The sequence below is a fragment of the Rhinoderma darwinii genome, chromosome 2 (assembly GCF_050947455.1).
Source record: "Rhinoderma darwinii isolate aRhiDar2 chromosome 2, aRhiDar2.hap1, whole genome shotgun sequence".
Classification (NCBI taxonomy): Eukaryota; Metazoa; Chordata; class Amphibia; order Anura; family Rhinodermatidae; genus Rhinoderma; species Rhinoderma darwinii.
Window position 1 is genome coordinate 192,269,155 of NC_134688.1, and position 23,795 is coordinate 192,292,949.

Here is a 23,795-nt window from a genome sequence, read left to right on the forward strand (position 1 = left end):
GGTTGTGTCTGGTATAGTAGCTCAGCTGCATTGAAGTAAACAGGACCGAGCAGCAATACCCCACACAACCTGTACACAGGTGTGGCACTGTTTTTGGAAGAAAGAAGCCATGTTATTACAATTCTGTATAACTAGAAATTAAGACATCGATATAGTACAGAACAAAATGTGCTTAAAGTGTACCTCCAAGGTTTGGCCCAAAAAGAATAAAAATACATAGCTTAATCCTACTTGGAAATACAATTAAAAACACTGTATAAATTGTACTCCTGTCTGCAGTTATCCCCCATGGTTCTTTTCTAGCCATAGATGTTCAGCTATGGCTGGCTGTGCAAATGGGCGGTCACTGAGTCCTGACGTGAGCTAAGGGAACGGTGCCCTGCACTGTTCCCTTAGTTTTCGTGTTGCCAAGAACGTCTGCTCATGAACGCACTCGTCATGGCATCCAATCAGCGCTCAGAATCTACTGCCTCTCTCTCTCAGTGGCCGCTATTCTATACTAACAGAAGCCTGAATCGGGAGCACACACTCTTCCTGCGTGACTCCCAAGACGCATCTGTTCTCCCTAGAATCTGTATCCGGCGTCTGTTGAGCTGGATACGGATTACTCTTGACAACGAGCGTACAGAGCTCAAGTAACAGCAGGCAAACCAGAAGGAGATACGACTGAAGACAGGACCACAGGAGGAAAATCATAGGATATTGGTAATAACTATACATTATGAAAAGGCTTCTATTTTCAATGCGAAAACGGCAACGTAAAACTTTAAACTTTACAGGTACACTTTAAGGCCCTGTTCACACAGAGTATTTTGACAAGCTTTTTGGAGCGGAAACCGCTCTGCAAAACTCGTCAAAAACGCCTCCCATTGATTTCAATGGGAGGTGGGGGCGGTTTTCTCCCGCGAGCAGTAAAACCGCCTCGCGGGAGAAAGAAGGGACAAGCCCTATCTTTGCGCGTTTAGGCCTCTGACCTCCCATTGACATCAATGGGAGGCAGAAAGCGTATATCGCTGAGTTTTTTTGCCCGTAGCACTAAATGGGCGCAAGCGAAAAACGTGGCGAAAATCGCGGCGAACGACATGCAGGAAGGACAAAATCTGCCTCAAAATCACTAACGGAATTTTGAGGCAGAATTTTCCTCCTGCAAAAAACTCAGTGTGAACGAGGCCTAAAGGAAAATGGGCTTTCTGCATTGTGTTCACTGACAAACAAATAAGCATACAACAAACAATACATTGAGGATTTTCTGCAGAAAGATCCGCAGAGACAAGATTCACACATCTCCAGAGTAGATCTATAGAAGGGTAGAGGAATGGCTTGTCATAACAGGATGAGATGATGTCTAATGGAAACGGTGGAGGAATTTATCTGCAGAATATGAAGAATACGCTTCTTACATATTTCTTCTTGTTGAATTTCCTGTTTCTGCTTCTGCGCACGGATCTCCTGCGCCAAGTCTTGCAGCTGGCTGCTCTTACTGCTAATGTTTTGGTTGAGCTCTTTGACCAAGCGTTCGTAATCAGCCATTTCCATGTCCATCAGTGAGCTTTTCTGAGCATCCTGAAACAAACAATGATCATCAAGACAAAAATATATTTTTCTACAATAACGAATGGTAGTTATTCCCTTATAAAGGTGGTCCCCCAACCAGTGGCTCAGGAGCCACATGTGGCTCGCACCACCCTGCTTTGTAGCTCGCCGTAGGATCCCTAAGTTGTGGCAATATGCTACAATAGGATATCCACATTAACAATATTACAGACGTATACTATGCCCAGAAGAGTGCCACTGTGAGTGGTGGAATACCAACGTGGTAAAATTTCAAACTGAAATATTTACCTACAAATTTACATTTCCAGATTTTGTGTTTCTCCACGTTTAGTATGTTAACATTTATTAACTTAAATGGGGCTCCTGACCATCACTCATAGTTGGGTTGGGGACTGCTGCCTTATAATAATAGCATAAGCTTACTGATGAGACCGGTTTTTAAACAAGGATGCACCCACAATTTCTTACTTCTAATTATCTCTCCTTATGTTTTCATTATGGGCTTCTTTTACCATTTGCTTCAAAGTTATTTTAGATTCTGGAGTAAATTTAAGGGCTATCAATTTTGGGGAGGACTATCCTGCAATAATCATTGTCTAACAAGAAGTCTTACATAAAGTATTAGATTACCCCAGGAATTTAGAATTGTAATCCATTGAAACAGGTAATATTTGCGTTGTTGAATGTTCTAACACTGAACTCCTTAAAAAGGGGTTGTGAGATTTCAGCAAGATCACACATAGATCAGTTCTACATAGATCAGAGTATATGACGCTATTTGGTATGCTATGGTTAATCTATACTTTGGATATGTATTGCTCGAATGACTGAATATAATATTGTTTTCACTGATACAACATATGTAAATTTGTTGACAAATTATTTGTGTGTTCATGGGATAGTATTGGTATATGCAGGTCTCATGCCGTATTCCTTGTGATTACATCAAGGGAATGGTGTGGACATTATTAGGCTTGAGAAAGACCAGAGGTCGCATTAATGCATGTACAGACGTCATGGACGCCTGTTCAGGCAATATTACGCTTTAAAAAAAGTCTCATGCGTTTTTATACGCATAAGACTGAAGCTAACTAAACCAGAGCGCAGAAGAGCGGAACTAGTGCGGAAGAGCGGCGGAGCCAATGAGAAAGCTTCTTATTTACAGCCAAATGGTAGGCTGTGCTGGCAGCAGCGAAAAAGCTGTTTGCGAAGCAGGCTGCAGCTGATTGGACAGTCTAGGCACACTACTGCATTGCAGTGCGACGTGAGGCGGTGAGTAAAAGAGCGATGTAAGCCCTTATTCACACGACAGGGTTTCCCGGCCGGGTGACGGCCGTTCATAAATCGGCCGTCACCCGGCTGCATTAGGAACAATAGACCCCTAATGGGGCTATTCACACGGCCGATTTTTTGACGGCCCGGGAAAAGTGGCCGTCAAAAAATGGGACATGCCCTATTTTCATCCATTTACCCGGCCGCCCGGCTCCCATAGAAGTCTATGGGGCTGGGTAATACACGGCCATCACCGGAATGTGTCCCGAGTGATGGCCATGTATTCCATCGCTCGCGCGCTCTCTCTCCTCCTCCTCACAGTGCAGAGTGCATGTGAGGAGGAGGGTCTTTTTGCCCGGCCGGGGATTGGGGATTCCGCTACAGGAGAAGTGCGTGACTACACCGTCCATATATGGACACAGCGAAGTCACTCACTTCTGCAGCGGAATCCCCGAATCTATGGCCGGGCATTCCGCTACAGGAGAAGTGAGTGATTACACTCTCCATATATGGACACAGTGACGTCACTCACTTCTGAAGCGGAATTCCCGACCTGTGGCAGGGAATTCCTCTCCAGGAGAAGTCAGTGACTACACTGTCCATATATGGACAGTGTAGTCAGTGACTTCTCCTGGAATGGGGGGGGGGGGGATGGGTGCAACCTACAGGGGGCAGGGTGGCATCACCTACAGGGGGCAGGGTGGCATCACCTACAAAAGGCTGTGTGTGGCAACAAATTTAAATGAAATTCATCTGATTTTAAAACGGACAGGGAAAAAAAAACGGATGCAAAACGGGTCAAAATCGGCCGTTAAAAACGGCAACACGGCCCGGAACGGAATTGGAACGGATGCAAACCGGCCGGGAAAAACGGCCCATTTTATCAGTCGACACTCGGACCCTGTCGTGTGAATGAGGCGTAAGGGAAGTGGCGGCACCTCTATCAACTGCACACTGGTAAGCAGCTACTTCAGGTCATCATGTACAGAACGGGGACTAATCTACTGCTTAGATAAGCATCTATATGTAGGTGGTGCTTTGGGAGCAGTAGGTTAGGTATGTAAAAGGTCTGGGCCTTGCTTGGGTTAACCCCTTAACCCCTTAGTGACCACCAATATGCCTTTTCACGGCGGCCCAGTCTAAGTCCTGCACGGGTGTGCCGTGCAGGCTGGAGTTGGGGCTTAGCTGTCTGATGACAGCCGGGCTCCTGCTCCAATAACCCATTAAAAGCTGCGGTCAATAGCAACCGCGGCATTCAACTTTTTTTTTACAGAGGGAGGAAGCTCCCCCTCATCCATCGGCAGCCCGCAAATGCAATCTTGGGTCTCCAATGGGGTGCCATAGCAGCCGGTGGCCTGATAAAAGCCCCCAGGTCTGCCCTGGGCACATGCCTATTAGGACGTGCGAGTGGCACGTCCTAATAGTTTGCCTGTCAGTTTTACACGGACAGTATACCAAAGCATTATTGCCTAAGTATACCAAAGCATTATAGCAGCGATCTAAAGATCGTTAAGTAAAGTCCCCTAGTGGGACTAAAAAAATAAATAAAAGTAAGTAATGTGAAATAAAAATTCTTAAGAATTACAGAAAAAAAACAACAAATAAAGACCCTTTTTCCCCATAAAAAGTTGTTTTATTTAGTCAAAGTGTATAAAATAAATAAAAGTACACATGTGTGGTATCGCCACGACCGTAATGACCCAAACAATAAAGTTAATATGTAATTTAAACCACAAGGTGAACACCGTAAAAAAAACATTGGCGAAATTGCTATTTTTCTCCATTGCCCCCCAAAAAGTCATAATAAAAGTTAATCAATAAGTCCTATGTACCCCGAAACAGTACCAATCAAAACTACGTCTTGTCCCGCAAAAAACAAGCCCTCATATCACTACAGTGACGGAAAAATAAAAAAATGACGGCTCTTGGAAAGAGACAATGCAAAAACAAATAAATTTTTATTGTGCAAAAGTCATAAAACATAAAAAACCTCTACATATATGTGGTATCGTCATAATCGTACCGACCCATAGAATAAAGGAAACGTGTTATTTACGGCACACAGTGAACTGCGTGAATTTAAAACGCATAGAACAATGTTGGAATTTCAGGGGGTTTTTCTATCCCTCCCCCCTAAAAAGGAAAAAAGTTAGTTTGAGGAGTTTTTAATTTTCGAATTTCCCTCCCCGCCTTCCATAACATTTCTATTTCTTTGTCAACATAGCCATATGAGGGCTTGTTTTTTGTGGGACAAGTTGTAGTTTTTCGTGGCACCATTTATTGTACTGCATAATATACTGTGAATCTGCAAAAAAAATAATTTGTGGGGTGAAATGGGCAAAAAACAGATTACACCATTTTGGGGGGGGGGGGGTTGTTTTTACGGTGTCCATCAGGCGGTAGAAACTACATATTCACCTTATTCTACAGGTTGATACGATTACGGCGATACCAATTTTATATGTTTTGTTTTAGGTTTTACCACTTTTAAAAAAATAAAACTATTTGCTAAGAAAAAAAATGTTTTGTGTGGGGTTTTAGGGGGTCTGGTCTGCATTTAGGAGGTTTGGTGTCTGTAATAGTTTAAGGGGTCTGTATTTACGGGGCCTGTGGTCTACTTAATCCGCCACTGTAGGGTACCACACTTATGTTCAGTGTATCCACAAAAGAACTCCAATAAGTAGATGTGAACACTGGGTGGTTAAAGGCAGTTTTTTTTTATCTACTTGGCCTGCTGCTTTAACTCATTGGAGTTCTTTGTGGATGTTTAAGGGGACAGAGTCAAATCCCCTGAGACTAGCACCCGCCATACAAGCCTTTTTTACAGCGTGGCTCCTATTTTTGGGATTGGATTATGTTCGGTGTATGATGTAAAATATCAGTAGAATTATCTACATTCTCTGCTTACGCATGGAAGCATTGTTATCAGTTATAGTAAGGTTTTCCTGCATAAATAGTAATTATTTAACACCTCGTATGCCTTATTAAGACTTAAAGCAAAATATGTGCTCCTCCTTCGCTAAAAATACCCCTCAAAAATGCGGAGAGTATTTTTACCCTATTGGATAATATGTAGTGCTGCCTCTGAGAAAGTCCCTGCTGTGATGATGGGCTGAAGCTGCACTTTTTGCTATGGATGTGTCATGTAATAAACACCTTTTGGAACACATTGTACAAACTATTGTAAGGAAATGGAGGAGATTTGTGATTTAATACGGGATTATCCAGGAAAAGGGGAGCAGACCCTTTTTCGCTAATATAAAAGGAAAAAAAAAAAACTAAAACCCTAAACTATTACTACTTGCTTAAAAATGTTACCTTTCTGACGAGCTCAAAGTCTTGTGTGACTTTCTGCAGCTGTTTCTTCTCTTTCTGTAGCTGCGCTTGAAGCTCCTCAACCTGTTTAAGCGTACAGTTTTGATCCTGAAAGTAAAAAGGATGCCATACATTCTTAAGTATTGCTTTATATTAAAGAGATGTCAGATCTCCTCACATTAATACTTGTAATTCCCATAAAAACAGATGCAGAGAACAAAAGATGCTCCAGAACTGTTATTCCTCCTCCAATCATATGAATAAGGGCCTGTTCACATCAGCGTTGCCCTTCCGTTGTGGGGTTCCGTTAGGTTAACCCCTCAACAGAAAGGCAAACAGAAACCTTAGCTTCCATTTCCCTCACCATTGATCTCAATGGTGACAGAAACGTTAATGGTTTCCGTTGGTCACCGATGTGACAGGGTTCCGTTGTTTTGACAAAATCAATAGCTGTCGACGGCGCTATTGGTTGTGTCAAAACAATGGAACTCTGTCACAACGGTGACTAACGGAAACCATAAACAAAGTTTCCCTCACCATTGAGAGCAATGGTGGGGGAAACGGAAGCTACGGTTTCAGTTTGCCTTTCTGTTGAAGGGTTAACCTGACGAAAACCTCAGACGGAACCCCTCAACGGAAGGGCAATGCTGATGTGAACAGGCCCTAAAACAACTGGGCGTTGCCAATCCTTTGGTCCCTAACACACGGACAGCACGGATTAAAGAATAGGAGTCTAACCTTTATCACAAGAAATAAAACAGAACTGTACTAGATCATGAAATCCAAAGTATAGGTAAATTCTATTTAAATTCCTCCAAAACAAAGCCACATGAAACTCTCCATACGTTTATGCACCAATGAGAATTAAACCCCTTTCCCGACATCCACTGTATATATATCAGAGAAACAACTTAATAGGAGCCTATAAAAATTACGATTATATATATATATATATAAAAAAAAAGGAAACATGGCTGCGGAGGGTCGATTTAAATTAAATCCAATTTTATTATATCACCACACTTCTACTATGTATTATATTTACCTTTACTTTCTGCTCTTTTATTAACTTTTCAGCTTCTAAATCTCTCTCGAATGCAGCTTTAGCTTTCTGAGTTTCCAGTATCTGAACTTCAAGTAATTTATTGTTGGACTGCAAAGTTTCCAAACGAGTGACCAGGTCTTCACGGACAGAGTTCATTTTTTCTTGCTGAAATACAATGGCACTTGGTTTAATATCCTGCATATGCTGTACAATTTCATGAAAAAAATGATGTTCCTTATTTTAGTGTGGCTAAATCTGTGTGCTGTAAATTGTGCCTAATTATACATTTGTACACAAGGAATGCAATGGCATGATTGGCTATGATTGTTTTCTATAAATATTTCTTAAAAAAATGAAAACAAAAATAATAAAATTGTGTATCCCTTGTAATGAGGACTACTTGTGTAGAGTGGCGCCACCTGTGTGGTAACAGCGATATGGAGCCTCTGCTAGTATGGAAAAGTTGGATATTCTAGTTTAGTAATGCCCTATCTCCTAGCTAAACTGAAAGGCACTGATAATTTTCACTAGCGTTGTGTCCTAATAAGTATAAAATTAAAAAAAAAGAAGGTTAGGAGCTTTTTTCTAAATACGCAAATGAGGCTATACTAGACAAATGGGTGTCTCCTGAGGTGGAACTACCTCACAGCCTCTGATTTTCCTATCTGAGGCTGGAGGTAAGGGGGATCACTTAAAATAGCCATATCGCCGGCTGTGGACCACCTAGAACAGTGGCCCAAGGGTGGAATATGAAAGATGAGATTCTAATCTTTCATATGTCACCAGGATCGCAGTTCTAGCTGTGAAACAATAGGTCTCACCAGTTGAATACACAGTTGGGAGTGGAAGCTGTATACTATATGATCCGGCTGTGTTGCTGGGCAGGGAAGAGGAGAACTGTATGATGATTGGACAGCGTCATACAGAAAACATTACACCGCCCAGAGTGAAAAGAAAGAGTAACCTCCCATTTGGCAAGTATAGCCAAATTAGCATATTTAGAAAAATGCACAGAACTTTGCAAATAATAAACGTTTTTGAAAAAATAAATCGCACTGTAGTTATCAGCATCATTGTGCCTATTAGATTAGTTAGAAGATTGGGTATTAATAAAGTAGTGACAGTCCTCTTTAGTTCTTTAACAGGTTAGGCCTCATGCACACGACCGTAAAAACTCCCGTTATTACGGGTCGTAATTACGACCCGTAATAACGGGCTCATAGACTTCTATTGGCGACGGGTGCCTTCCCGTTTTCTCACGGGAAGGTGCCCGTGCCGTTGAAAAAGATAGAACATGTCCTATTTCAGGCCGTAATAACGGCACGGACAGTCCATAAAAGTCTATGGAGCTCTCGTAATGACGGGTGGCTACATGTGTGCACCCGTCATTACGGCAGCGTTGCTAAGCGACGTCAGTAAATAGTCACTGTCCAGGGAGCTGAAAGAGTTAACTGATCGGCAGTACCTCATTCAGCACCCTGGACAGTGACTACCGATCAGTATAAACCTGTAAAATATAAAAATAAAAGACGTTCATACTTACCGACAACTTCCTGCTTCCTCCAGTCCGGTCTCCCGCCCGTTGCCTTGGTGACGCGTCCCTCTCAACATCCGGCCCGACGTCCTGGATGACGTTTCAAGCCATGTGACCGCTGCAGCCAATCACAGATCAATCACAGGCTGCAGCGGTCACATGGACTGCCGCGTCATCCAGGGATGTCGGGCTGGATGTGAAGAGAGGGACGCGTCACCAAGACAACGGCCGGTAAGTATGAATTTCTTTAACTTTTATTACAGAAAAGGCTGTCCCTGCTCTCTATCCTGCACTGATAGAGAGAAGGGGCTGCCGATTAGTGCAGCGCTATTTTGCCGCCAAAAACGTGCCCGTAAATACGGGTGGAATACGGGTGACACCGGACCCATATTTACGGGCACGGGTTCGTAAATACTGGTGCAAAACGGGTGGCATACGTGTGACACCGGACCCGTATTTACGCCAGAATTTACGGGTGGGGAAAAATACGGTCGTGTGCATGAGGCCTTACCGACTGCTGGCTGTGTTTTTACGGTCAGTGTCTCTGAAGTCCGCGATATAGTCTAATTACGGCGGCATTTCAGAGAATGTGCACGCGCAATCGAGTGCACACAGCCCTGTGCCCTGACTGTTGCCAACGGCACTGGGCAGAGTATCAGGGACCAATCTGTTGGTCCCTGATCATGTGATTGCTGTGAAAACGATCACATTTGTTTTTATTTTGAAACTTCTGGCAGCGAATCTCTTGCCGCTTTTCTTCTCCGCACACATTGTTTCAGTGTGAGAAGACAATAAGTAGAGAGAAATCGCTCCTAGAAGAATAGTTACAAAAAATACACCAATACGGGTAGGAGTTTGGCTGCGCATCTGAATGGCCGCAGTGTAAAGGTGCTCAGTCATTAGTCCTCCTTTAGTAGCATCCCACAGCATGGTATTCCTCACAAGCCACTTACCTAGGTTGCCCGAGTTCATGGGTGAGGAGGAACGGCGAGAAGTCTGGGCCGCGCAGCCTGCTCTGCACCATCCTTGAAAGATGGCGCCGGTCAACGCTCTCCTATGGCGTCTGCTGAACAAGACAGAGGGGAGGCACATTCTTCATGTCGCTCGTCTCCTACCTGCAGCAATGTCTCGCAGCATGCAGAGGGAGGTAAGGACGGCAGCAAGTGAGGTCCCTCGCCACACGTCTCCCCTTCATCCAAGTGCCCGGCTTATAAAAGAAGCACGCTCACGGCCGACGCAGGGGATAGCGCCAGTGTTGAGGACTCCCTGCCTGTCTCAGAATGGGACTTGAATACACTTTCCCCTACCGAGAATCCAGTCACTGAAGTGGCTTTTAAAAGGTATGCTTCTTTGCAGAAGAATCTATGTACTGATATGGGGAAACGGGATTTCAAAGGGACGTTGAGGACTTGGGTAACCGCACTTCACACCTAGAAAACAAGCTGGATGACTTCTCCATTGCTCACAACGAGCTTGTAGATGCTCATATTGCTGCGGAGGATGACATAAAATGGCTTAAAAGGGAAGGTGTCACGAAAAAAAATGTTTTTCATATAATATTGCTTTTAGTAGGTCATTAAAATACATTTTTATTTATTTGTGTTTTTGTGTTGTACTTTTTACTTCTCTATGGGGGCTACCATTTTTTTTTTCATCGCTGCATTTGTTGATTAACGACACACAGAGATGGAATACGGCACATACATCCCCATAGAGAATGCGAACGAGTGTCGTTCCCTTCACTATAGCGTACACCGTCTGTGTGGGAACGGCGCATGCGCCACTCCCACACAGACCAAAAGGAAGGTCCTTGGTAGAGTGACATCCGGCGGCATTTTCATGTGGACCGGAAGCTGCGGCCGGACAGTCAGATGACTACTTCCGGTCATATGTTGAAGGCAGCGCAGACGCAAGAACTAGGAGCGGAGGCTGCAGGAGCAGGTAAGTTATGTTTGTGTATGTTCGTGTTATACTGTCTGCTTACCACTGTATCTAATCCTACTACACTGTGCATTCGCTCAGAAAATGGCGGCACACAGTGTAGGAGGTTTTAACATTCAACCCCCTCCTTTCTCCTGGCACTAGCCAGGATAAAGGAGGGGGGATTGTGTGAGGACACTAGAGCGAGTGTGTCTACTCCAAATTTGCAGCATAAAGCAATGAGGTTGCTTTACCACATGCCAATGCTGCAATTTTGGGAATTGCTCCCTCTAGTGACCAGCACATGGAAATGTTATAAATTAGAATCTAATTTATAATATTTCCTGACTTGTGAAAAAATTAAAACAATGTGTTTATCATTTATATACTAAATGTTTAACTGAAAAAAAAAATTCTAGCGACACATTCCCTTTAAAGACAAGGTTACAGACCTAGAAGACAGGTCACGTAGGAATAACAGGAAGTTTCGGGGAATACTTGAGAATGTTCAACCTCCTGATATAACGGTGTTCCTGCAAAATCTGTTTAAAGTCCTTACTATGGCTACTTCTGCGAATTTTGTCATAGATCGTGCTAATCGTATTCCTAAAGCGAAGTCTGCACCAGAAAATGCCCCTCGAGATGTGCTTACGAGAGTGCACTTTTATCCCATCAAAGACCGCTGGTTGCAGGCTGCACGCAAAATGGCCACCCTGCCTGATCCATATGCCTCTGTTCTGCCATTTCCGGAACTCTCAGCTGCTACATTGCAGGCACACAGCTAGTTTTCTCCGGTGACGAAGGCCCTTCAGGCGGTGGCGATTGCTTACAAGTGGGGATTTCCAACAAAGTTAACCATCAATCGGCGAGGCGTGTTTCATACGGTGAGCTCGGTGGAAGATGGTCTATCACTGTTGCACAAATGGAATATTGCTCTATCTGGCTCTCTTCCTATCACTGCTTCTGCTACTCCTCGGAAAATCCATGACGACTGGAAGAAGGCTGGCAAACGAGGACACCACTCCTTTTTAGAGTTGTAGTTTTTATTGGTACCATTTTTTGGTACATAAAAAAAGTGATCAAAAAGTTGTATTACATTTCTTTTTGAGAGCTAAGGTGACCAAAAAAAAAAAAAAACAGCGATTTTGGCGGATTAAAATTATTTACGTTTTTTACGGTGTTCACCGTGCGAGTTACATAATAGTATATTGTAATAGTTCGGCCTTTTACGGACGTAGCGATAGCAATATTGGTTATTTTTTTTACATTACTTTAGAAGAAAAGTTTTTTGTTTTTTTTAACATTATACTTTTTTCTCTCTCACTACTAATAACTTTAATTGTTCTACAAAATTTTATAAGTCCCCTTAGGGGACTTGAACCAGCGATCATTGGATCACTAGTACAATATACTGCAATACTAATGTATTGCAGTATATTGTTATTTTTACAGGCTTCTGTAACCGCACGATCGCTGTTCCTGTCCGTTAGTACTGGGTGTCAGCTGTAATACACAGCTGACAAACGCAGCGTATGGTGCAGGCTCAGCACGTGAGCCGGCTCCATACATCAACCCCGGGACCATGACGTGCTATTAAGTCATAGTGCGCAAAGGAGTTAATGCACAGCGGATGGTTCAAAGTGAATATTGCAATTTTCCACTGGTATGCCATTTTAGTGCATAATGTTGTGCCCAGTTTGAGCCACTGAAGACAAATACCTCATAAAACGTTAAGCGGGTTCTCTCAGGTATGGCTATGTGGGCGCAAACTGCTGTTTGGGAACGCTGCAGGGCTCAGAAGGGAGCACAGCTTTTGGAGCACAGTTCTGTTTGGGGTTTTGCTGGTATTTCATTTTATAATGTACTCTACCCAGCTTACACATGCCCTCTACATCAGGGCATAATAAGAGGGTATAATAATGGGGTAAATAAATAATAATTCATAGAGGTGTGGCCGGTGTCGCACTGATAAATGGCGCCCGATCTTATCCGATTTTGGAACACTCTGCACATTTTGCATCGCCATATTCTGAGAACCAGAACTTCTTTATTTTTTCACGACCGGAGCCGAGTGAGGGCTTATTTGTTACAGGACAATCTGTACTTTTCATTGGTACCATTTTGGGGTACATGCGATTTTTTTGATCACTTTTCAAAAAAAAATTTTGCAAGCCGGGTGACCAAAAACAAGCAATTGACAATGTTTTTTAGTTTATTTTTTTGCGACGTTCACCGTGCACTATAAATGTCAATTTTACTTTATTCTGCCGGTCGGTACGAATACGGCGATACCATATTTATATAGGTTTTTTTTATGTTTTGCAGCGTTTGCACAATCATATCACTTTTTTATAAAAATAATTTATTTTCTGTGTCACCATATTCTGAGAGCCGTAACCTTTTTATTTTTTAGTCAAAAAAGCGGTGTAAGGGCTTGTATTTTGCGGGACGGGTTGTAGTTTTTATTGGTACTATTTTCGGGTACATGCGACTTTTTGATCACTTTTTATTCTCTATTTTGGGAGGGGTGGTGACCCCAAAAAAAAATATAGCGATTCTGGTGTCGTTTTTTATTGTTTTTTTTGGGGTGTTGATCGTGCGGGAAAAATAACAGTTTTATAGTTTGGGTCATTATGAACAGGGCGATACCAAATATGTGTACTTTTTTTAACGTGTTCATTTTTTTCCTATAATGAAAGTCTTAAAGGAAAAAAAGCATTTTTTATTTATATAACTTTTTTTTTAAAACATTTTTATTACTTGTTCCGCTAGGGGACATTTTACTTGCAGTTTTGATCGCTGCTAGAGTACATTACACTACCTACGTAGTGTAATGTATTCTGTCATTGTGACGTGACAGTCACACTGACAGGAAGCCTAGGAAGACCGGCCGGAGGCTGCTCCTCTGAGGCTTCCGTACATGACAACCCGGAGGTCATTGTCTGGCCTCCGATTGCCACGACAAAGATCGGCAGCCCCACAATCACTTAGTGGGAGCTGCCGATGTGCTTCAAACCCCTTCAATGCGGCGATCATAATCGGTCGCCGCATTTATGGGGTTAATTGCCGAAATCCGCTGACGGGCAAGACTGGAGTGTCAGCTGTCGGGGACAGCTGACCTCCCGGTTCCCGGACACTGTCCGTCAGGACAGTGTTCGCCGGGAACAGCTCCGCAACTGTACGTCCTGGTGCGGGAAGCAAGCACTCTGCAGGACGTACAGTTGTGGCGCAGCGCGTGAAGAGGTTACAGAGATTTTCAGTAGAAAACCAGAGACTTTCTATAAAGATAATAAATCCCTTGAAGAAAACTTTGTGGGGTCTACTTGTGTGAATGAAGTCATTTATGGGGTGTTTTTAATGTTTCAGCAGCATTAGGCCCCCCAGAAAACCGTACGCGGCTATAAAATCAACTGCAGAACTGTTGGACCCAAAAAAAAAAAAAAATGATGTGCACTGACAAATGCCATTAAAACTAAGCCCTATTATTGTACCCGTTACAAACCCTACCCCTTCTTTTGAAACATATAGATGTATCAAAGTAACATTCGGCTTTTGGTCACTTTTTATGGAAAGGGAGGAATCCTCGAAATCGTATGGATAAGCTTATGGCTACTGAGGAGAGGGGTGGTATTAATTTGCCTAATATACAGGGATACAATTTGGCTTGTTTAGCACGACATGTAATAGATTGGGTTGCACGGACTAGTTATCATTCTGATCATGCTCTTGAATCGCATTTTTGTGCACCATGGGACCTCTGCACGCTTCTACACTCATACCTCTAAGCCATGCCTAGGTCCATAAAGCAATCTTTGATATGTAGGGATACTTTCATGGCTTGGAGGGCTATGAGACGGAGCTATGGTTTATCCTTTCGAAGTATCTTCCTCTATGGAATCATCCGGAATTTGTTCCAGGTAGGGACAGTAGTCTTTTTGCAGAATGGAGGGCGAGGGGTATTCTTAGAGTGGAACATCTACTTCATGACACGGATCCGAGGTGGCTTAGTGGGCAAGAGTTGATAGCTAAATTTGGGCTGAGGCCTTTTCAATGTATTCAATATGCTCAGGTCCAACATTTTTTGGGAATGCACTACGTGATGTTAGTCGAGAAGTGATCACATGGATAAAGCTATTTTTCAGGATACTGGAATGATGTCTGTCTCTCATATATATTGTAAAATTAGGGATAGCTTGATTGTTATTCCGCCAGAACAATTCTTTACAAAATGGGAAGAACAACTTGGAGACCGTGACCTTAGGGATAAAATCCTGATAGGTTGGGGGTTCAGTTCGGAAACGTGATGAGGGAGGTGTGGCGGGACACTCAGTTTCGTATACTGCATAGGGCAATCTTTAGTTTTAACCTACCACCGAGTCCTGCCATGTCTGATCGCCTGGTGGCCTGTCCCAAATGTCATACTAGTAGAACAGACCTATTCCACGGTTTGTGGCAATGTTCCGCAATTCAGCCCTTGTGGTCTCGGATCCGTGACATGATGGATACACTGTGGCGATTGTCTTTGCCAATGTCTCCTGTTCCACTATTGGGAGGAGGAGATGGATGGTGGCAGAGCGGAAGGGAGGCACCTGCCTCAACTGTTTCACCTGATCTGTTTGGTAGTTAAGCAGTTACTGTTACAACACTGGTTGCTATCAACAGTACCGACTATGCAAAATGTACTGAACCAATTAAAACAATGTTTACACATAGAAAGATTAGACGCAGAACGTATGAAAACCAAAAACGCACTAAGAACTTTTTTACAAAGTGGAAAGCATTTCTGGTGAGACATTTATCTGACTCGGAACTTCAATAGGCGGTGTCTCCCTTCACGCTAACTACATGGTAATCGTTGGAAGCTTTAAAAGGATACGTTGGGTCGTCTGCATTTACGTGAAAGCTAAAATTCTTACAAGGATTGTTCATGATTTTCTTTTTCCCGGGAGGGGGGGGGGGTAGGGCTTTTATACCCCCTTTTTTTTTTTCTTGTCTCTTCATTTTACTATTTCATGTTTATGGGACAATGCAGTGTGTGATTTCTTTGATTGTTGTATTACTTATTGATGTAATATTGTTTTTTGGGCCTGTGTGTCCATATTTGTTGTATGGTTTTGTATAACTTGAAGAAAAAAAAAAAAAAAAAAAAAAAAAAATTGTTAAAAAAAAACCAGAACAAAAAACGAAGCCCTATCTGTCCTTTAACCCCTCCCCCTGCTTGCAATCTGGGCCCTAATGACCAAGCAATTTTTTCAGTTTTTCCATCGTCACATTCGAAGAGTGAGTTTTTTTTTTTTTTTGCGTCGACATAGCTGTAGAAGGTCTTGTTATTTGCGGGACAAGTTGTATTTTTTTAATAGCACCATTTTGGGGTGCATATTTATTGATTACACTTTTTTTGTGGGGGGGGGGGGGAATAGAAAAAAAACGTACATTTCGCCACACTTTTATTGCGTCCTAAATCTACGCCGTTTACCGTGTAGTATAAATAACACAACCACTTTATTCAAACGGGTTGTTACGATTGCAACGATACCAAATTTGTATAGATTTTGTGTTTTACTAATTTTACAAAGTAAAAACACTTTTTTTTTCAAAATGATTTGTTTTTGAGTCTCCATATTTGAAGAGGCATAACTTTTTTATTGTTCTGCCGATGCAGTTGTATGAGGGCTTTTTTTTTTTTTTGCGGGACGACTCGTAGTTTTTATTGGTACCATTTTGGAGTAGATGCGACTTTTTGATCACTTTTTATCATATTTTTTTTAACCGGTTAAGGACTAGGCTGTTTTACAGCTAAATGACCAGAGCAAATTTCACAGTTTTGCTATGCGCTTCTTTAGATGACTATAACTCTGTAGGTGAATAAAGTTCATCTTTCAAGTTTACACTCTTTTTAAAGGACAGATAGGGCTTTGTTTTAGTGGCATTTGTCAGTATATATCATTTTTATTTTTTTCTCTAAAGTGGGCAAAATTGGAAAAAAATGCAAGAATTTAGCAAATGCGTCAGTTTAGGCTAGTATTTTTCACACACGGTATAGTCCACGGACAAAATTCATCTCCTTTCACATTCTTCCACTTCTCCCGTGCATGGGGATACCAAATATGTGTGCCTTATTCACTGTGCGGGCATGTGCCAGGGCTTGGCATAAAAGGAGGCTTTTTGGCCTTTTCGGTCCAGGAATTTTGCATTTGATTTTATAGCAGCATACTGTTTTCTGGGGGGTGTAATGCTGCTGAAACATTAGAATCACCCCATAAATGACTTCATTCACACAAGTAGACCCCACAAGGTTTTCTTCAAGGGGTTTATCATATTTTTAGCAAGTCCAGTTTTCTTCTGAAAGTTTCTTGAATAAGATGGAACAAAATAAAATCAGCACTTTTTTAGCAAATGCGTCAGTTTAGGCTAGTATTTTTCACACACGGTATAGACCACGGCCAAAATTCATCTCCTTTCACGTTCTTCCACTTCTCCCGTGCATGGGGATACCAAATATGTGTGCCTTATTCACTGTGCGGGCATGTGCCAGGGCTTGGCATAAAAGGAGGCTTTTTGGCCTTTTCGGTCCAGGAATTTTGCATTTGATTTTAGAGCCGCATACTGTTTTCTGGGGGGCCTAATGCTGCTGAAACATTAGAAACACCCCATAAATGACTTCATTCACACAAGTAGACCCCACAAGGTTTCCTTCAAGGGGTTTATCATATTTTTAGCAAGTCCAGTTTTCTTCTGAAAGTTTCTTGAATAAGATGGATCAAAATAAAATTAGCAATTTTTTAGCAAATGCGTCAGTTTATACCAGCATTTTTCACACACGGTATAGACCACGGTCAAAATTAATCTCCGTTCACATTCTGCCACTTCTCCCGTGCACGGGGATACCAAATATGTGGCCTTATTTATCACATAGAGATGTAGGAGGGCGGAGGATAGAAGAAGATTATTTCACATATCGCTTTTTTTCAAAGCTGGTTTTACAAAACTCAACAGAGTTTCTAGAACACTTCCAAAATATCTGCTCTTGAAGCAGAAATCCCAAAATATTCATCTAGGGGTATAATGGGAATTTATTTTTTGGGGTTTTCTAAAATAAGAAATTGCAGGTTAATGCAAATGGAGCTCTCCAGCAGATGAACTTTAGAGAATATGCAAACATGACATCCACCCCCCCCACCCACCCATTCCCTCCCTCACCCACCCATTCCCTCCCTCACCCTTGGAGTAAAATCATGGGAAAAATAAAAACGTAATGTAGGGCAAATATATTTTCAACAAATTAACTAAAATCTAATAATTCAGAACAGTGTGGTATTTTTTAAAACATGGCTCAATGCACAGGCCTGGTTGTGAGGGACATGAGGGACAGAAATATCGGGAATCTTTGCGGTGCCCGTCTTTTCTGCAGACGCGGCACTTTTTCTGGGGGTTGCTTCTGGTTGGTGTTGGGGGAATCCGACTGATGAAGTGTCTTTCAGTCAGTCGCGTGACATCCTCAGACTGGGGGCATTCTCGGGTGTCCTGAACATCAAAAATGAGGCCTTCAATAATTTTTTCCTGGAAATCCAGGTATGTGTCTCTGCCTCTGTTTTTTTTGTAGAGCACAAATGAGTTGTGGATGGCCACCTGTAACAAATAAATGGCCACCTTTTTGTACCAGGTTTTAGTTTTGCGTTTTACTAAATAGGGCTGTAAAACCTGGTCGCTTAAATCCACCCCCCCCCATGTACTTGTTATATTCGGACACGCTCACTGGTTTGTGCTTGTCTGATGTTGCCCCTCTTTCCCTCACTGCCACTGTTCCTGCGGTATGAATCGTGCTTAGCACATACACGTCTTTGCGATCCCTGAACTTGACCGCCAGCAATTCTTCAGATGCATAAGCACAGGAGTCCCCCTTTACCATGCGCTTCCCCACTAATTGCTGTGGAAAACCAATTCGGTTTTTGCGCATGGTACCACATGCCCCAGTCCTTGCAGCATGCAAATGCCTAAACAGGGGCACACTCGAATAAAAATTATCACAGTACAGGTGGTACCCCTTGTGAAGCAGAGGCTGCATTATCTCCCACACGATCTTACTGCTGGTGGAAAGATCAGGGGGGCATCCAGGAACATTTATTGTGCGGTCCCGCCCTTCATAAATCCTGAAGGCGGTGGTATATCCTGACCCGCTTTCACACAATTTGTAGAGCTTAACGCCATATCTTGCCCTTTTGGAAGGTAGATATTGGCGAAAGCTAAGTCTGCCATGAAAGTTGAGGAGGGATTCGTCCACACTTACATTCTGCTCAGGGGTGTAGAGTTGCAGAAATAAATTATTCAGGGAATTTATTAGCGGTCTTATTTTGAACAACCGATCCCGGTTTGCATCGGTACTTGGGGGGGCCTGTGCGTTGTCATTGAAGTGGAGGAACCTCATTATTGTCTCATAACGAGACCTGGGCATTACTGCAGAATATACTGGGGTGGCTTGGGCGGGTCTTGTTGACCAGTAAGACCTAATGGAGGGCTTTTTGACAATACCCATATTTAGGGTGAGCCCCAAAAAATTTTTTAATTCCTGCAAATTGGTGGGCGTCCAATCTCTGGCATGGGTGGATGAAGGTTTCTGCCTTATATATTGCGTGGCATATAAATTTGTTTCGTGGACAATCTGATTTAGGATGTCGTCCGTTATAAATAAATGGAAGTAATCCATTTGGACAAAATTTGTATTGTCCACGGTTATGCCAGGAGTGGCCGTAAATCTGTGGATTCTAGGCCCAAAAGATGGGGCAGGTGCCCATACAAGAGCCTGAACTGGAGGGACCAGGCTGTCCCGTGCTACAGCGCTACTTGGCCCTGCGCTTTCAAGTTCTGCAGTTTCGACTGCATCAGGGACAACGTCCCCTGAAGATGAACCTGAAGTGACGCGGTCATCGTCACTACCTAAAACAGGTTCCATCTCGGACGCCATCTCTGATGCGGTCTCCGACTCAGACTACAGCATGGCGTATGCCTCCTCGGCGCTAAACAACTTCCTCGCCATAACGTAACTAACACTAAACACTAACTAAACAAATTTTTTTTTTTTTTTTATAAAACACACAAACTAACTGCTATATATATCTACACTACCGCTAACAAAAAAATAAACCGCTATTGCTATATATATTATATATATGTGGATATATATATAATTATATACTCCCTACCGGCCTATTCTAATAGAATAAAAGAAAGAAAAGGTAGATAGATAGAAAAAAAGATAGATGGATAGATAGATTGTATAGATAGATAGAAATCTATCTATACAGAGAATGTTTTAGAGTGTAACTGTATTTTTTTGTAACTGTAATCTTCTGGCAGCAATTCTCCCGAGTCTCTTCTTCTCCTCAAACTGAAACAATGTTTGAGGAGAAGAAAAGAGGCAGGAGATTTACTGCCAGAAAAGTCAAAATAAAACAAATGTGGTCGCTGTGATAGGTTGTCACAGCGACCACATGTTCAGGGACCATCAGATTGGTCCCTGATACTCTGCCCAGTGCCCAGAGCTGTTGGTAACAGCGAGGGCACAGGGCTGTGTGCACGCGATCGCGTGCACACTGTTTTCTATGCAGAAATGCATGTGATCGCTGTGATTGGTTGTCACAGCGATCACATGTTCAGGGGCCAAAAGATTGACCCCTGACATTCTGCCCATGGCTGTTAGCAACAGCCAGGGCATAGAGCTGTGTGCACGCGATCCCGCGTGCACAGTCTCTGAAGTGCGGCCGTATATATACTATACGCCGGACTTTAGAGACCCTGACCGCTGGCCGTATAAATACGGCCAGCGGTCGGGAACCTGTTAAAGTCAGGAGTCACAGAGAACAGCAATTTTTCCATAGTTTTTTTTTTATTTTTTACGGCGTTCACCATGCGGGTTAAATAATGTAATAGCTTTATAGTCGGGGTCGTTACGGACACGGCGATACCAAATATGTGTAACTTTTTTGCTTTATTTTAAAGCATTTTGTAAGGGGAAAAAGTGGGTTTTTAATATTTTTTTTAATTAACTTTATTCAACTTTTTTACTAGTCCTACTAGGGGACTTGAATATGCAATCATCCGATCGCTTTTATAATACACTGCAATGCTTCTGTATTGCAGTGTATTACTGCCTGTCCGTTTAAAAATGGACAGGCATCTACTAGGCCAGGGGTCTCAAGCACGCGGCCCGCATGCGGCCCCTGGGGCTGTCATCTGCGGCCCGCGGGACACAGAGCCGCTAGTATCGGCTCTGCTCCGAGACTCTGGAATTCCCTGACATCGCTGTCCACATATGAACAGCGATGTCTGGGGCTTCCCCAGAGCTGTAGTCCCGGGCAGAGCGCTAGTACAAGCTCTGCTCCGGGACTCTGGAATTCCCTGACATCGCTGCCCATATATGGACAGTGTGTCAGGGTCTTCCCCAGAGCGGAGTCCCGGGAAGAGCGCTAGTTCCGGCTCTGCTCCGGGACGCTACGGAATTCCCTGACATCGCTGCCCATATATGGACAGTGTGTCAGGGTCTTCCCCAGAGCGGAGTCCCGGGCAGAGCGCTAGTTCCGGCTCTGCTCCGGGACGCTGCGGAATTCCCTGACATCGCTGCCCATATATGGACAGTGTGTCAGGGTCTTCCCCAGAGCGGAGTCCCGGGCAGAGCGCTGCTATCGGCTCTGCTCCGGGACGCTGGGGAATTCCCAGGAGCAGGAGTCCCAGTCTAGAGGGGGCACTGCTGTGGCGGCATCTACAGGGGGCACTGCTGTGGCGGCATCTACACGGGGCCCTGCTGTGGCGGCATCTACACGGGGCACTGCTGTGGCGGCATCTACACGGGGCACTGCTGTGGCGGCATCTACACGGGGCCCTGCTGTGGCGGCATCTACACGGGGCACTGCTGTGGCGGCATCTACACGGGGCACTGCTGTGGCGGCATCTACACGGGGCACTGCTGTGGCGGCATCCACCGAGGGCACTATCTAAAAAGGGGCTGCCCAATCTTGACATGGGTGCTAACTGAGCCGCCGGACTGCATTTAGCGACACTTAAACTGGAAGGATGGACTGTTGAAATAAGCACGTGGAGAAATCTCTAAAATTTTAAACCTAGCGGTATTATTATAGTAATGTAGTGTTATAGTAGTTCAAATAACTAATTGATTAACAATAATTTTGTATTGTATCAAATTTGAAAGTAATGCGGCCCGACCACTTCACATTTTTCTATATGCGGCCCACTTACCCTGCCGAGTTTGAGACCCCTGTGCTAGGCCATGCCAGAGGCATCACTTAGCAGGCATTTACTACAGGCAGACCTGGGAGCCTTTATCAGGCCCCTGCTGCCATCGAAGACACACTCGGCGATCTTATCGCCGGGATGAGAGGGAGCTCCCTCCCTCCATCTCCAAAACAACTCAGATGCGGCGCACGCTAGTGAGCGCTGCATCTGAGGGGTTAAACGGGTGAGATAGATACTAATATCGATCTCACCCGTTCGAGCAGGGAGATTTAACGGCTCCCTGCTCTGTTTATTTATTCTGATGCAGCGCCGTGAAAAGGCTATTGCATCAAAATAAAGCCCACTAATGACCGCCGTGAAAAAGCGTATCGGCGGTCATTAAGGGGTTAAAAAAGGGAGCGGAACACAGGTTCATCCTGTCTGCTGTGTTCAGGTAACCATGGAGACATTCTCTCCTCCTCTCACCTTTGACCTTTTCTGGGAGGGGCTTCCCCTCTCCCATACACAGAATAAGGACCTTAAAAATCCTGTGCAGTCATATTGTAGTAGCCATATTGAAAAGGTCAACACAGGCATGGGGTAAATTTTCCATTGAGATTGGTGGGCAGAGTTGGCTTAATAGAAATGATCTTGATGCCACAACTACTTTATATTTTGCATAACTCTCCAGTATGGATTCCCAATTCTTTGTTTCACAGAATGAATCAAATCTTTAGGGGGTTCATTTGGGGGCGGGGAACTCCTAGGATTAAGTTGGAGACTTTGCAGTTGGCTACTGATGAGGGAGGTCTAGCGGTCCCTAATCCTCAAATATATTTTTTGGCGGCGCAATTGCAACATCTTAAAGGTTGGGGAGGTTCAGATCATGGGAGGTCTAGCGGAGCCGTATGTTCTCATTTGTTAGGTCAGGGGACCTTATTGTCCCTGCTTGAAGCACATCGTTTTAGACTTCCTCCCAGTCCTATGCTGACGGTTTCTTTGATTCATAAGATTTGGTGGAAGACCCTGCATTTACAAAATATAAACGGGGATTACTAAATTCACCCCTCTGTGGCATAATGTGCGGTTGTGGGAGTTGTATCACTTACAGGGGTTCGACCTGTGGGATAATCTTGGGGTTAAGTATGCTGCATAATTATAAAAAGATGGTTTCCTTAAGTCCTTTCAACAATTGCAGGAGGAATTTACTTTACCCAATATGTTTTTTTTATCAGTATTTACAATTGCGACATGCCCTGAATGCACAATATGGTGACTCTCCTCCGGAGGTACCGACTTCAGTAGTTATACGCGTGCTTGAGACTGCAGGTAGTGTGAAGGGTGTCATTTCGTTCTTGTATGGTCAATTACTGCCTTCTGTATCGCAATCACCTTTGGAGAAGATGAGACTGAAGTGGTCGCGTGATGTAGGTCCTATCTCTGAGGAGGTTTGGAAAAGTATTTTGGCTGATGTCCCGTTGATTTCACTTAATGTGGCTCACCGCAGGTCTCAGCTCTTTTTACTTTATACAGTTTATGGCACCCCGGTGCTTTTGCAGAAAATGGGTCTCTGGACTGATGTGGGGATGTCCTGCTTTACAGAGGTATTGGGAATGGATTTTTGTATTGATAAAGGGGTTGTTTAGTCTCCAGATGTCACAGGATCCACTGATAGGGGTTCTGGCTTATGTGGACGATCTCGAAGTTACTGCTCTCCAAAAGTTGGCCATTCAAAAAGTACTGTATCAGGCTCGTAAGCTGATAGCTACACGGTGGTTGGACTCTTCTGCACCTCCTTATGGTGAATTAGTTAATAATATGAATAGTATTATATGGATGGAGAGGGCAATTTACCCCAAACGTGGTGCACTTAAAAAATCTGAGGGTCAGTGGACTGTGTAGTTGCAGACACCAGGGTTGCCATCGATG

At 43.5% G+C, this 23,795-nt stretch overlaps 1 protein-coding gene across 1 annotated transcript in view; it reads right to left on the reverse strand.

Annotated features, from left to right (window-relative positions):
* The window catches only part of GCC2 (GRIP and coiled-coil domain containing 2), an 84,672-nt gene that overhangs the window by 20,454 nt on the left and 40,423 nt on the right, over positions 1-23,795 (reverse strand). Inside the window, exons 11-13 of the mRNA XM_075852671.1 lie at positions 7,187-7,351; positions 6,145-6,249; positions 1,401-1,563 (exon numbers count right to left, since the gene is read on the reverse strand). Coding sequence (XP_075708786.1) covers positions 1,401-1,563; positions 6,145-6,249; positions 7,187-7,351 — 433 coding nt within the window. The remainder of the gene's footprint in view (positions 1-1,400; positions 1,564-6,144; positions 6,250-7,186; positions 7,352-23,795) is intronic.